At 33.1% G+C, this 13,295-nt stretch overlaps 1 protein-coding gene across 1 annotated transcript; it reads right to left on the bottom strand.

The window, feature by feature from the left end:
- Positions 1 to 9,074: 9,074 nt before the first annotated feature.
- On the bottom strand, positions 9,075 to 9,914 carry LOC130981133 (uncharacterized). The gene has a single exon (XM_057904754.1). The coding sequence runs from the start codon at positions 9,912 to 9,914 to the stop codon at positions 9,075 to 9,077; it is 840 nt and encodes a 279-aa protein (XP_057760737.1).
- Between the last annotated feature and the right edge of the window lie 3,381 nt (positions 9,915 to 13,295).

Consider the following 13,295-nt stretch of genomic DNA (forward strand, 5'->3'; position numbering starts at 1 on the left):
ATTTGGAGCTGCCGGTGTCCGTCGACGTCTTCCTTTACTTTTTTAACCTTACGAATCCTTCTAAGGAGGGGAAGGCGAGGAAGGGGTTTATGTCCTTCCGATCTGCCCAGGGTCGGAGGATTTTTGGCTTGTTCGAAAACTCTTACCATGGGTTCAAGGACAAGTATTTTAAGGTTCGACCGATTAAGGGTCGTCACCCTTTTTGGTTGTCGTTGGAGGGAGAACGCCTATTGGTTAATATTTTATTTTAAAAGATAGTTTCCTTTCATATTAATATTTGTTAACAGTAACTTTACGTAATTGATTAAATTTTTTTTCATTTTAATCAAGTGTAATAAAGCTAAAAATTAGTTCAGATCACTATAAAATCGATTAATAACTATTTTAGAGTTGATACACTTAATACTAGATTAAGAAAAAACAAACAATACATAATATATTATTTTTTCTTAATCAAATTATTATATTTCAAATTAATTTTAATAAAACAACTTAAAATTATAATTTCAATCTTATCACATGCATAGTACGAATTATTATACTTGTTCAATAGTAGTATAATAGGATTGATCTACTTTATAATAGGAAACAAAATTTTTAATTAATGATATATTAATTTGATTATGTATTTTAAGAATAAATAATTATAATTATGCATAATTGGTATATAATATTAATAATATACGATATAGTTTTCTTTTAAATGATAGTTTTTTTATGTTAATGTTTCTTAACATAAATTTTATGTAATTGATTAAAATAATTATGCATTTATATAATAGTAGTATAATAGGATTGATATACTTTAAAATAAGTAAAATAAAATTAATTAATGAGTTATGCTATGTGTACACTAAAATCAGTCATTAAAGTTAACTATCAGTATAAAATATATATTAAAATACGAATACACATTGAAAATAAATTAAACCACACATATTTATACACAAATATATTGGTGGTTGATTTTAGTGATTAATTTTGATGTACAAAACTACAAATAGCATTTTTCTTAATTAATGTTATATTAATTTGATTACCTATTTTAAGAACAACTATTTTAAAGTTAAACTCTTAAGAATTACAACTAACTTGGATTAATCGAGTAATAATCTTTTAATTCGGTGGGGTTTAATGGAAACCATATTCCTAAAAGTAGCTTCTATATTCTCCTTTATGCATGTTACAATAGTCATTTCTCATTTCTTATATATGATAGATGTATGAATAAAAAGTAGTGTTTACATATTCAATTCTTTAAATGAATTACCTTTGCATGATGGGTTAATGCTAACGCTCTATATAGGGGATAGAACCATCACTCTCTATCTTCAACCCTCTAATAAGCTTCCATATTATTTTTCATATTATACCTTACATCTTCATCTCATCTATCAATTCTTAAACAGGTCTAACAATGACCAACATATCTTTTCTGCTTATCCTTACACTTGAAAAATTGACAACACAACTCTCAAAGCTGAATTTCACAATATACGATTTGTAGCCCATAAATGCATTTTATCCTTGCCCACTATCTTGTCAAGCAATAAATTTTATTAAGGAAGCTTGCTGAGTTTACTAATTAGACTTTATTCATTTTTATTTATCTTATTATTTAATAAATTAATTATTAATTATTTTTGTGATTTATTCTCATATATAAGGAACTTGAAACCTTAATTAGCAATTGATTCGCCAAATCTAATAGACGAAACATGCAATAGTTATTTTTGGTCAAAATAATGAAAAAAACATAAAATTTGTAGCCTTGTTAAGTTTAATCAAATCATTGCTATTAAAATACTCCTGTAATATTTGCTTGTACATAATAATAATAATAATAATAATAATAATAATAATAATAATAATAATAATATTATTATTATTATTATTATTATTATTGTTGTTGTTGTTGTTGTTGTTATTGTTGTTGTTGTTGTTATTGTTGTTATAGTTATTGTTGTTGTTGTATGAAAATAAAGATCAATTATTAATTCTTTAGATATAAATAAATATTACTAATAACAAGATCAGAAGCAAATTTTTAATTTGAATCAAATATTACATGTGTACAAAGAGAGGAGACCTTATTAATGAATTAGTGTTACAGTTACAAAAATAACATATGAATTTGTATATTTATTAATCAATTAATTCTTGTGGTGAAAGAAAGGAGGTTTTCTTTGTAAATCCATGCACCAAACGATTCTGTTATGATACCGATATTGTGAATTACTTTGTCAGTAAGGACATCAAAGGAAGCCAATTCATCGTTATAGTTTCCGATAAAATATATTAAATCACATTTGTTGCCCATTCCGAATGGAAAATCAACTTCTAGAATGTGCCTAACTGTAAAAAGTTTCACCCAAGATTCTTTCACACCAATTTCATCCAAAATGGATATTTCAATGCAGCTATTTTCATCAAGAGAGGAAATTAGAGCAAGAGACTCATTGAGCACTCCCAAAACTCTAATGGGGGAACATCATTTCTGTGCGCCAAAACAATCGATGTGGTTTGAAACGTTTCAGTGCTGAGGTTAAATGACACAATTACTTCTTCATACTCCTCACAGCACCAGTGACATACTCCATTTAAGTATTTTACAGAACCTTGATGTAAAAATTCATTGTAATTCATTTTAAGCTCAAGTTTTTTCCAACAATTATTTTTTAGACTATAAATTTGCCAAATTGGAGAAGGTCCATCTAAGTAAAATTCATAATCAATATAATATACACATTGAATTACTTTATAGTCATCATTCATATTATCATAACCAAATCCATGAACACTTACCTCTAGATCAAAGCCGGGCTCATCAGTAATAATACTCGGAGGAATAATTTTATGCTCGTCTGTTTTGGGGTTCCAAAGTCCAATTTTTATTTTTTTTACCTTACGACCATAAGTTTCAGAGTAACATATGATACCATCAACACATTCTATAACCATGCCGGAAACATCATATTCCTCAACTAGACTTGGCAAAACTAATCTAACTATGTTTTCATACTTTTGTCCAGAAAGCAAATACACATCTTTTTTATAGACGTTGTTTCCATCACCTCTTCTGTCATAAAAATCTCTCCATAGAAGGAGAGACGATGAATAAACAGTTTTGGATTTTAAATTCTCGTAGTACATACTCTTGAAATTAGAATTTTCAAGTAAATTTAACCAAGACTTCTGCACGCAACTAAATCGCTTCAAAGATTTAATAGGTAATTTTGCCAGAATTTCTAATGCAAGATCATTAGAAATCTGATCGCTATAGTTTTTCATTTGCATTGAAGATGAAGGTGGAAAAATTATAGGATAGGATTTGGCGCTTGTGGTGTGCCTCGCAAAATGTAATGAAATAAAGTAAAATTTTTAAAAAAATTCAACGGTTTTACATTTTTGTCGCTCTATCTATTTCTCTCCTAATCAAGATCTCCAATATTTAGGATTAAACATCAAATCAATCAAATGATTGATGGGTAATATATATAGAAAACCTAAATAAAATAAAAAGGAAGTCAATATAAATTGTGAGCATTTGAATTACATTTGCAATTACAAATATAAATGTATAATATAATTATTACTTATTACGCTTGATTTATTTATAAATGTTACCTAGATCATTTTTTATTAGTTTAATGTTGATTATGGTTAATTATGGTAGAAATATATAAGGAATATATAAGGTAATACAAATTGTTGTGTGGTTGCATTTTATGTATTTTTTTATATACTCTTATTATAATTAATTATAACTAACATTAAACTAATAAAAAATGATGTAAGTAACAATAAACAATACTAAATTCTGCTAGTTTAAAAAAATAAACAACTTAAGCTGAAAATAATTACTTGCCATTAATATTTTGCCTGTATACAATAGTTAGGTAAATAAATCTTAAAAGAAATCTTAATTTATTATTATTTGTACTACGTTGTTAGATAAATAAAATAAAATAAAAATTATAGGTGAAATCAAATAGATAGAATTCAAAAAAATAACAGTACCAAATGAAGTACAAATAAGAGAAATATGTATTTTATTTTCTATTTATTAATTATTATTATTATAGTGTGATAAATACGGATTGATTTTAAAAAATAAATAAATATAAAAATATATTTTCTTATCTTTTGGCTAGTTTTCTGTCCTCGTCTTATTTATTAGGTCATGATGGAAAGCTCTCAACTAGTAAGAGATTTCAATGAGAAATTAAAATTAAAAAAAATGTCACATTCAACTCTAAACTTAAAAATTGTCAATTTAATAGGTCTTTTATTTTATATATTCTTCATCTATTTATATTTTTTAATGATATGGGACTAATTTTTTATACTCTTCACACTTACAATGTACCGATCCTCAATATTAAAAATATAAATATAAATTACTTATAATTTATTTTATAAATTGAAGTTCTTTATTTTTAAAAATTATTTTATTAAAAATAATTAAATTAATTTATAACTATTTGAATTGAATTAAATTTATATTATTATATATTTTTGTTATGATAAAATATTTTACATAATTAAAATTATAATTTTAGTAATTTATAAATAATAAAAATTATATATATTTTAATTTGAATAATTAATATTTTTAATTTAAAAAAAATGGCCGGAGGTCGTTATTATACATATATGCCATTATATATATTCATTATGTATATATATTAAAGAAGGAAAAAGAGCAAGCCGAATGTGGCTTACATGCTTTCATATATATACTTATGACACCTAAACCCCTTATATGTGTAACATTTTCCATAAATCATGATCATTAGCACGTAAGTAGCATTGCATATTTCTTTCTTGGGTGGTACAAGAGAGATAGGACCGAGAGAGAAAAGAAAGAAACCGTGAACTTTCCAAAAACTTTCGCTTTCGATTTTTTGAGATTCGTAATTTCAATAAAAAATTTAATACGATAAGAGTGTTTGTATCCTCCTCTTCTACATATTGGCATCAATTTTTTTATCGATGAATGTTGACAGTGACGTAGCTCTCCTACTTTTGAGTTCGGCCAACTGAAGTTCTATGAGGCACAGATGATTTCTGACATTTTTTTCTTCGGCAACTCGGTCAGAAAACTTCTCCGTAGCCTCGAGTATTTTGATTTCGTATGAAAGTAGGTTTTGGTAATTTTAATATGAATTAAATATATTCTTGATGTGTAATTGTTGGTTTGATGATTATTGCTTGAATTTGAGTGATTTTGTGCTTAAAATTTTGTTGAATCTCGTTGAATTTGATGCTTTAAAGTTTGGCCATTATAGATCCGATAAGGATCAAACTGTTTTTGATGTATTTGAGGGCTATTGTTAAACTTGAATATTGAGAAAATTGATGAGATTTTATAGTTGAAAGATTAAAATTAAAAGTTGTGAAAAATTCGTAACCAAAAAAGAATTTAAAATTAAATATATATTTTGAAAGATCACAAGAGGAGGTTGTATTTTTGAATATGAAAATGTAATTTGATAAAAGATCGGGATTAAATTTATAATTATATAAGTTTTTGGGAATTTTGAGTAATAAGTAAAGTTCATGGGTAAAATGGATATTTTATAAAAACTCAGGTTATTTTTATAAATATAAAAATAAGTGAGAATTTAAATATAATTTTGTAAAATATTAAGATTAAGAACAGAATATTAAAGAGTTCGTATCTTATAAAGTAATTAGTAAAAGTTTTAAAAATAAGATTTTATAAACTAAGTTTTAAAAGAAGATTATAAATATTATTTTAATTACTTCTTTAAAATTACTCATTTATATTAAAATAAATCATTATTATAATTAGTATTTATCAAAATATTATTTTGTAAGAATATTATAATGTGTAATATTAATGAGAAAGCAAGCAGAGTAATCTTAAAAATTTTAGAGAACGCAGACTTAATTAAAGGACTTTATAATTCTTTTCCATAAAACACTTAGGAAGAGGCAAGAGAATAATGTGAAAATAATTTATACATACTATGGAATGATAGGAAAGAAAAGAAGAAGAAAGAAAAGAAAAGGAAAGAAAAATATTAAAGAACCTCTACCACAGGAGAGCAGAGGACATGAATGAAAGAATGTATTAACTAAAGAGACCTCTACCACAGGAGAGCAGAGGAAAAAGATAAAGAGAAAGTTTTAAAAGATTGTCTGCAACAGGAGAGCAGATGCGACTTTGTTTGGGCTTTAATGCCAAATGTATATTGGGGACGTCCACACACTGAGAACTATTTTTCAGATGTAAGCACATTGAAAGTCACACTGTATGTAGCCTAACCGTAAGACTTATAAGCACACAGTATGTATCTGGAAAGCCATATCCGGGACTCGTGCCCGAGCAATGTCGGGAGCGGGTAGACGACCGACACATGAGCTCATGACCTGCGATAGGACTAGACATGCATCATCCTTGTTTGCGCATATTTGTTTGTGATTGTGTTTTCTATGACTTTGTGTGCGTGTGATTGGATTCTATGTTTTGTAATTGTTGAGTTGGATTGTACTTTGTTGACTGTTATCATTTACTGAAAACATAATAAAATGAACTTAACTAACTACCCCGACCCTACTAAGAACTCCCCAGTTCTTACCCCCTATCTCCACCTCCTTTCAGCTACAGGTGCGAAGGTTTAGTGCGGAGCTACAGGAGCATAGTAGATTATTTTCATAAGTTGAGTGGTTAGAATTTATTTTCCCATCCTCGTTTATTATTTTGTTTTTTTAGAGGGGTAGGATTTGTAATTGAGGTTCTTTGACATAAGTCTATGTATATAAAACTATGTGAATATATATATACTTTTGTGATTAATTAGTTTAAAATAAAGGCTCCTTTCGTTTTCTTTAATAAGAATTTTGTTTCGTATTCGCAAAGGATTAATATTAAATAAAGATAGTATAAAATAAAAAGGTTTAGAGGGAAGTAACGCTTGAGCTTTTAGTACGATCATGAGGTGCTAAAAGTTAGGGTGTTACATTATGGTACCAGAGCAGTTCGTTCCCGTTAGAGCCTTGGGAATGGACTGACTATGCTTTACTGCATACTCTGAGTGTCTGTCATGCAGTAGGACTTGTTCCGATGACAAGAGTTTGAGTATCAAATGCATGATTGTCTATTGATTAATACTGTTACTCGACCATTGCATCTCTCATGGTATTAGGTCTGGCCAACTTAATACTGATGATTTGTGCATACAGAAACACTAATGGATTGTCATAGACAAAATAGAATTAATAGGTGATGCGAATTATGGCTTTTTGGGAACGTTAGAAGTTGCATCTCGGGGTTGCTCGGTCACGTATCTTGTCTTTCCATGGTTTATCTTGAAGTTTTGTTTGGGGTTTCTTTCTTGGAAAGTGAACTAATTATTCCCCAATCTTGTTCCTTGTTCATATGCTATTTTCATTTGATCTTAATTACATACGTTTACTTGAATTCCCTGAGATATATGCTATTCTTAAGATGCGGTTTCGTTCTTTTGCTTCATGTCTTGCATCTTTTGTATATCTCATTCCGATTAAATTTGGTTCTTTTGAAGTTCTTGTCTTGAACCTTACATTCTGAATTATTCCCTGGCTGATAGTGTTCTTAAACTATATTATATTTGGTATAAAATGTATTGAATTGAAGTATTTTTTAGTATTATATTTAGGTCATGCTACTTTGAGTAAAATTTTTTCCTCACCTGCTGAATGTCGTGGATGCACCTAGAGGCTACGCATGTAGTTTTGGTTCCCATTGGCCCCAACAAGTGCTGTGACAATTGCAAAAAGGATGGAAATTATCGAGACTAATTAAAGGCAGTTTGTTGGCATATAATATTCTAATTAGTTAGTTTTTTTTTTGCAGAAGTTAACTTTTGGTATACCATAGTTAGAATGTAGCTGGGTTGTAGTTATGGTCTAAAATAATTTCTGCTCCATTTCAAAATAATAATGATAACATGAATAATAATAACAATAATAATCGCTCTAACCCTGCCCCTTTATCTTATCGAAATAGTAATGATGATGATAGATAGAAAAACAATGAATTGTTTTTTTTAAACAAAAGAGCTCAACACAGTAAAGTAGAACAAACAGAATTAGATAACAAAACAACAGAAAACAAAAAAAAAAAACAAAATAACACAAGACAATCCTTAAGTCATCTCTGACATCGCCATCAACAACAAAAGGGATCCACACATTTCCACTCGTTATAGCTATGCAAGGTCATGTTGATAATTTCTTCTACATCTTTGCTTTGATTCTGAAAAATCCTTATATTCCTTTCCAACCAAAGGTTCCAAACTATTACACAGAAGCACATCAACCACTATTTACGATCCTTCTTTCTATGTGGTTCTTCTGTCCAGCTAAGAAAATGATCCTTTATTGAACCTGGAAAAGACCACTATCGGCTAAACGCAGCTATCCACGCACACCACACCTGCCAAGAAAACTCACAGCCAAGAAACAAGTGATGGACCCGTTCCACATCATTGTTACATAAAACGCACCCAATATCTTCCTGACTAATAATCCCGAACCGACTCAGTCTTTCCTTAGTACTCACCCTTCCTATCAAGACAAACCAAGCAAATAACTCCATGCTTGGGGGCACCACACCTTTCCAGACGGTCTTAGTGAAGTTGTAACTGGATATATCCTCCGGCAGTAATTCCATCTGTAAAACCTGCACAAATGAGTTAGTCAAAAAACTTCTTACCTCTCATATTTTTACATAACTCTATCCTCTCTGTTATTTACTAGCTTCACAGGTCACAAAGCCTCATGTAACTAACCCAGAAGGTCCAACTCCCACTGAAAAAGCTCTCTCCTCTATTGGAAGTTCCAAATCCACTCTAACCCATCCCAAAACTCACAATCCCCTATAACCGATCCACATTGGTTTTAAATAGAGAACAGCCTGGGGAACCGAGCTTTCAAGGATCAACAATGTAACCATACATCCTCCCAAAATTGAGTCCGCCTCCCATCACCAACCTCCATAGACAAGCCCGTAATCATCTTATCCTTATATGTTTCTCCTTGATATGGATCTGACAAATACCATTTCATAGACCTCCTTTAGTAGGTAGCACTTGAGTGGACAACAGCTCGTTAAGATTTAGATTATTACAGGAGCAGACCACCTTCTTCCACAATGGACACTCTTCCTTTACAAACCACCACCACCACTTGAACAGAAGTGTAGTGTTACGAACCATAGCGTTGCCCACTCCGAATCCCCCAAGCTTCTTAGGGGCCTGCACCACTTTCCATTTCACTAAAGCTATATGATTCCTTTCATCCTCCTTGGTACAAAGGAATCTTCTCTGCATAGAAATCAGCTTCTCAGCCACAGCCTTTGGCATCTTATATAAGCTCAAATAATACACTGGCAAACTATTCAACGCTGATTTTATAAGTACCAACTTCCCAGTCTTATTTAGCACCTTAGCTTTCCACAGGCTCAGTTTCTCCTCCACCTTGTCAATAATATGCTTCCAAGTCGTGACTAATCTCGAATTCACTCCAAGGGGAAATCCAAGATATTTAAAGGGTAGGATACCTTCCTTACAACCCAATAAGCTACACATTCGGTGAATCCATAGCCCTTCACAATTGATTGGTATCAAGCTGTACTTGTCAAAATTTATACTTATCCTTGACATCAACTCAAAGCAACGCAGAAGCCGCTTGTAATTCTTCACAGTCTCTTCTTCTGGTGGGCAAAACAGAATAGTATCATCCACAAACTGAATATGCAGCAACTCTATACTGTCTCTTCTAACCACCAATGGTGATATGCACCCGTTTCTGACCGCCTCTCCATCAATTCTATGCAGAACATCTACAACCAGTACAAACAGAAAAGGAGATAGTGGGTCACCTTGTCTCAAACCCTTTTTCATTTTGAACAGCTTAGATGGTGATCAATTTATCAAGATCGACATAGATATGGTGGTCACACACTCCATTACCCACGCCCTCCACCTACTTTCAAACCCCATCTTATGCAACACAATGTCTACAAAACTCCACTTAACTCTATCATAGGCTTTTTTAAAATCTAGCTTAATAATTGCTACCTCCTTTTTTCTTAGTTTAAGCTAGTGAACAGTTTCACATGCAATGAGAGTCCCATCATAGATTTTCTTCCTTTTACAAATGCGCTCTGAGTCTCCCCTACGAGCCTTGGCATCACTGATCTTATCCTCCTAACTAGCACTTTCGAGATAGCCTTATACACACACCCAACTATACTAATTGGCCTCAAGTCTTTGATCTCCTTTGCTCCAATGAACTTAGGTACCAAAGCCATCCAAGTGATATTGGCGTCTGCCAGTAACCTGAACGTCTGAAAGAACCACAACACAGCTGTCGTGAACTCAGGTCCAATCTTATCCCAGCACCTCTTGATGATATTCATGTTATACCCGTCACAACTTGGTGCCTTAGATGACTTACAATCCCAAACTGTTTCTCTGATCTCCTCAGCTGACGGCAAATCCTCCAAATTCACGGAATCAACCTCATCTATCCTCCCCCACTAGATCATCTCTAAACCCCACCAAATTCACGGCTAATTAACCCATAAATGAGAATTTATTCTAGAAAGCCTAAAATGTGATTTTTTATGACTAAATGTGATAGAGGAGATTGAGACGAGAATTTCAATACCAATTATATAGAATTCAGACCAAGATTGGACCGAATGGGCCAAATCGGGCCAATCGGACCCAAAGTGGGCCCTTGGCCCAACATAACTAAACCAAAATCTTAGTTTTCAGCATTCTCTCTCCTCACTAAACACACTCACATGCTGAAATTAGAGGCACAAGAGGGAAAAACACTCTCTCAAGTTCTCTCCCTTGGTTGATCTTCAAACCACCATAACTTTTGATCTAGAGCTCCGATTGCCGCACCGTTTGCGGCCACGCGTTCACCGCGGAGAACTCTACAAAACCCATCCAATCAATCTTGAGGTAAGCCACGTTTTGCTCTTCGAATTTCCAGCCTTGTTTTCGAGTTTCATGAGCAAAAATATTGAGATTTTGGGCTCTTTGATGTTATAGGACCCAACTCTCTTGAAGGAGAAGGTTAATCTTGTCTCCTTGGACCTTGGGTGTAGTAAGATTCTCAACCCTAGTGTAATTTATTATTCTATGATGTTTGGGTATTGAGATGTTGTGTATGGGTATGATGATTGTGGCTTAGGCTGTGTATATGTGAATATTGGAGCTTGATTTGGTGCTATTGAAAAGCTTAAAAAGGGTTGGGTCATGAAAAATCTATTCTTGGAGGTGTTAAGGCCTTGAGAGCTTGTGGATAAGTGATTTAGAAGTGCTCCGGTTGAGCTTGGGAAATCGGCTAAGGTATGGTTTTGGTTTCCCGTATCTAATATGTAATGTGGTAGGAAATACTTAGCCTAGAGGCCCTAAGATAGGCATTGAATGGTTGATGTTATTGAATGGTTAATATATATGATGTGCTCATATATGTGATGATGATTATTGATGCCTTAGTGGTATGATGTATGAGGAATATGCATGTTGTGATATATGCTTGATGATTGAATATGGTTGAATTGTGGGTTGAACCATGTTGATGGTGAGTATGATATTAATTGTGTACAATGATGATTTATTGGAATTGGTGTTGTTGAGAATTGGCATGAGGAAGAGTATATGATATGTCAATGTGTTTGAGTTTGAGCCACTTGGGTGAAGTGGGTTAAAATGATGGGATAGTGATTTTGTAAATTGTGGTAAAGTGTCAAAGTGTGAGTTGAGGAGGCTTGATGTTGAATTTGATATATTTTAACTGATTTCGAAGAAAAGGGATGAAATTGGCATATTTTGATTGATTTTGAAAAGAGTTGGAAATGGCTTGTTTTGAAAATGGCATGTTGTGGTTTTGTATGAAACTATGGTTTTTGGGCATACTTTGACGGAACATAACTTGGACTACGGATCTCCGTTTTGTGCCAAATCTATTTTGAAATGAAATTGGATCCGGGATGTCCATACCGTTCAAAGAACGGGTGAAAAACGATTTAAAATGAGAAAGTTATGTCCGTTGGAAGATTGGGGTTTAAATCTGTGAATTCTGCAGCTTTTAACTTAGAAAAATTTTTAGCAGAATGACCCCTTGCTCGTGGGCGCACTTGGCGCGTACGCGCCGTTCTTTCGGAAAGCACCATCCACGCGTGCGCGTGGTGTGCGCGGGCGCGCTGATGTGCTGCACCCAATGCCCAGCCATTTTGCCCGAGAGTTGTGCCAGAATTGTGCTAGCTTTGTGCTAGGGGCACGAGAGCACCCACGCGTACGCATAGCTGACGCGTGCGCGTCGCTTGGGTATTTTTCAATCCACGCGTTAGCGTGCATGACGCATACGTGTCGATGAGTTTTTGAGGCCATCCACGCGTGCGCGTGGAGTGCGCGTACGCGTGGCCCTGTTTTCATCCCAAAGTTGATTTTTGAGTTTTAAAAGCCAAATTTCATACTTCTAAGCCTCCGATCTCACCACTTATGTCTTAAATCATTATGACATGTCTAGCTATGAGAAAAAGGGCTAGTGAATGTGGTAACTTGCGAGTGAAGCAAGGGAAAAATGAATGATCAATGAGGATCAAAGATGATTATGTGAGATGCGGAGGATGGTGGTGGAAGTGCTTGATATGCCATGGGCCGAAGGGCCGTAATTATTAATGAATTGGCTGGTTATGGATTTAGCCGTGAGATGGATGGCTAGATTATTGCCGTGTTATGGCGGAGCCATGATTATGGCCGTGTATAAATGTATATATGCTGTTGAATGAATTGTGAATGTTGCACTTCCACTGTTGGAGATGAGAGTTTTCCTGGGAGGAAGCAGTGGCTAGCCACCACGTGCTCCAGGTTGAGACTCGAAGCTCTTTTGACCCTATGTCATAAGTGTGGTCGGGCACTGTGAAAGACTCGGATGAGCTCGTCCCCGTAAATATTCACCAGTGAAGGTGATGATATAGATCATGATTATGATCAAGTTTATGATGAGTATAACTCGAGTTGGGGATGCGTGTTCTCCCAATCCCAATTTTCCTTCCCTTCACGATTCCTCCCAGCTCCCAGGTTCATGCTCCATTTCTGTTTGTTTTTCTGTTTTTTTTCTTTTACTTGTTCATTTCTGTAGTTACTGTAATTGTCTTAGTTACTTTAAATTCAAATGTTGCATGTTAAGCTAAGTTAGAAATATCTGCTGTTAGGTAGCTAGGACTGGATAGAAGATTCTAGGCCTGATAAGTGCTCCGT

The sequence above is a fragment of the Arachis stenosperma genome, chromosome 5 (genome assembly GCF_014773155.1).
Source record: "Arachis stenosperma cultivar V10309 chromosome 5, arast.V10309.gnm1.PFL2, whole genome shotgun sequence".
Classification (NCBI taxonomy): domain Eukaryota; kingdom Viridiplantae; phylum Streptophyta; class Magnoliopsida; order Fabales; family Fabaceae; genus Arachis; species Arachis stenosperma.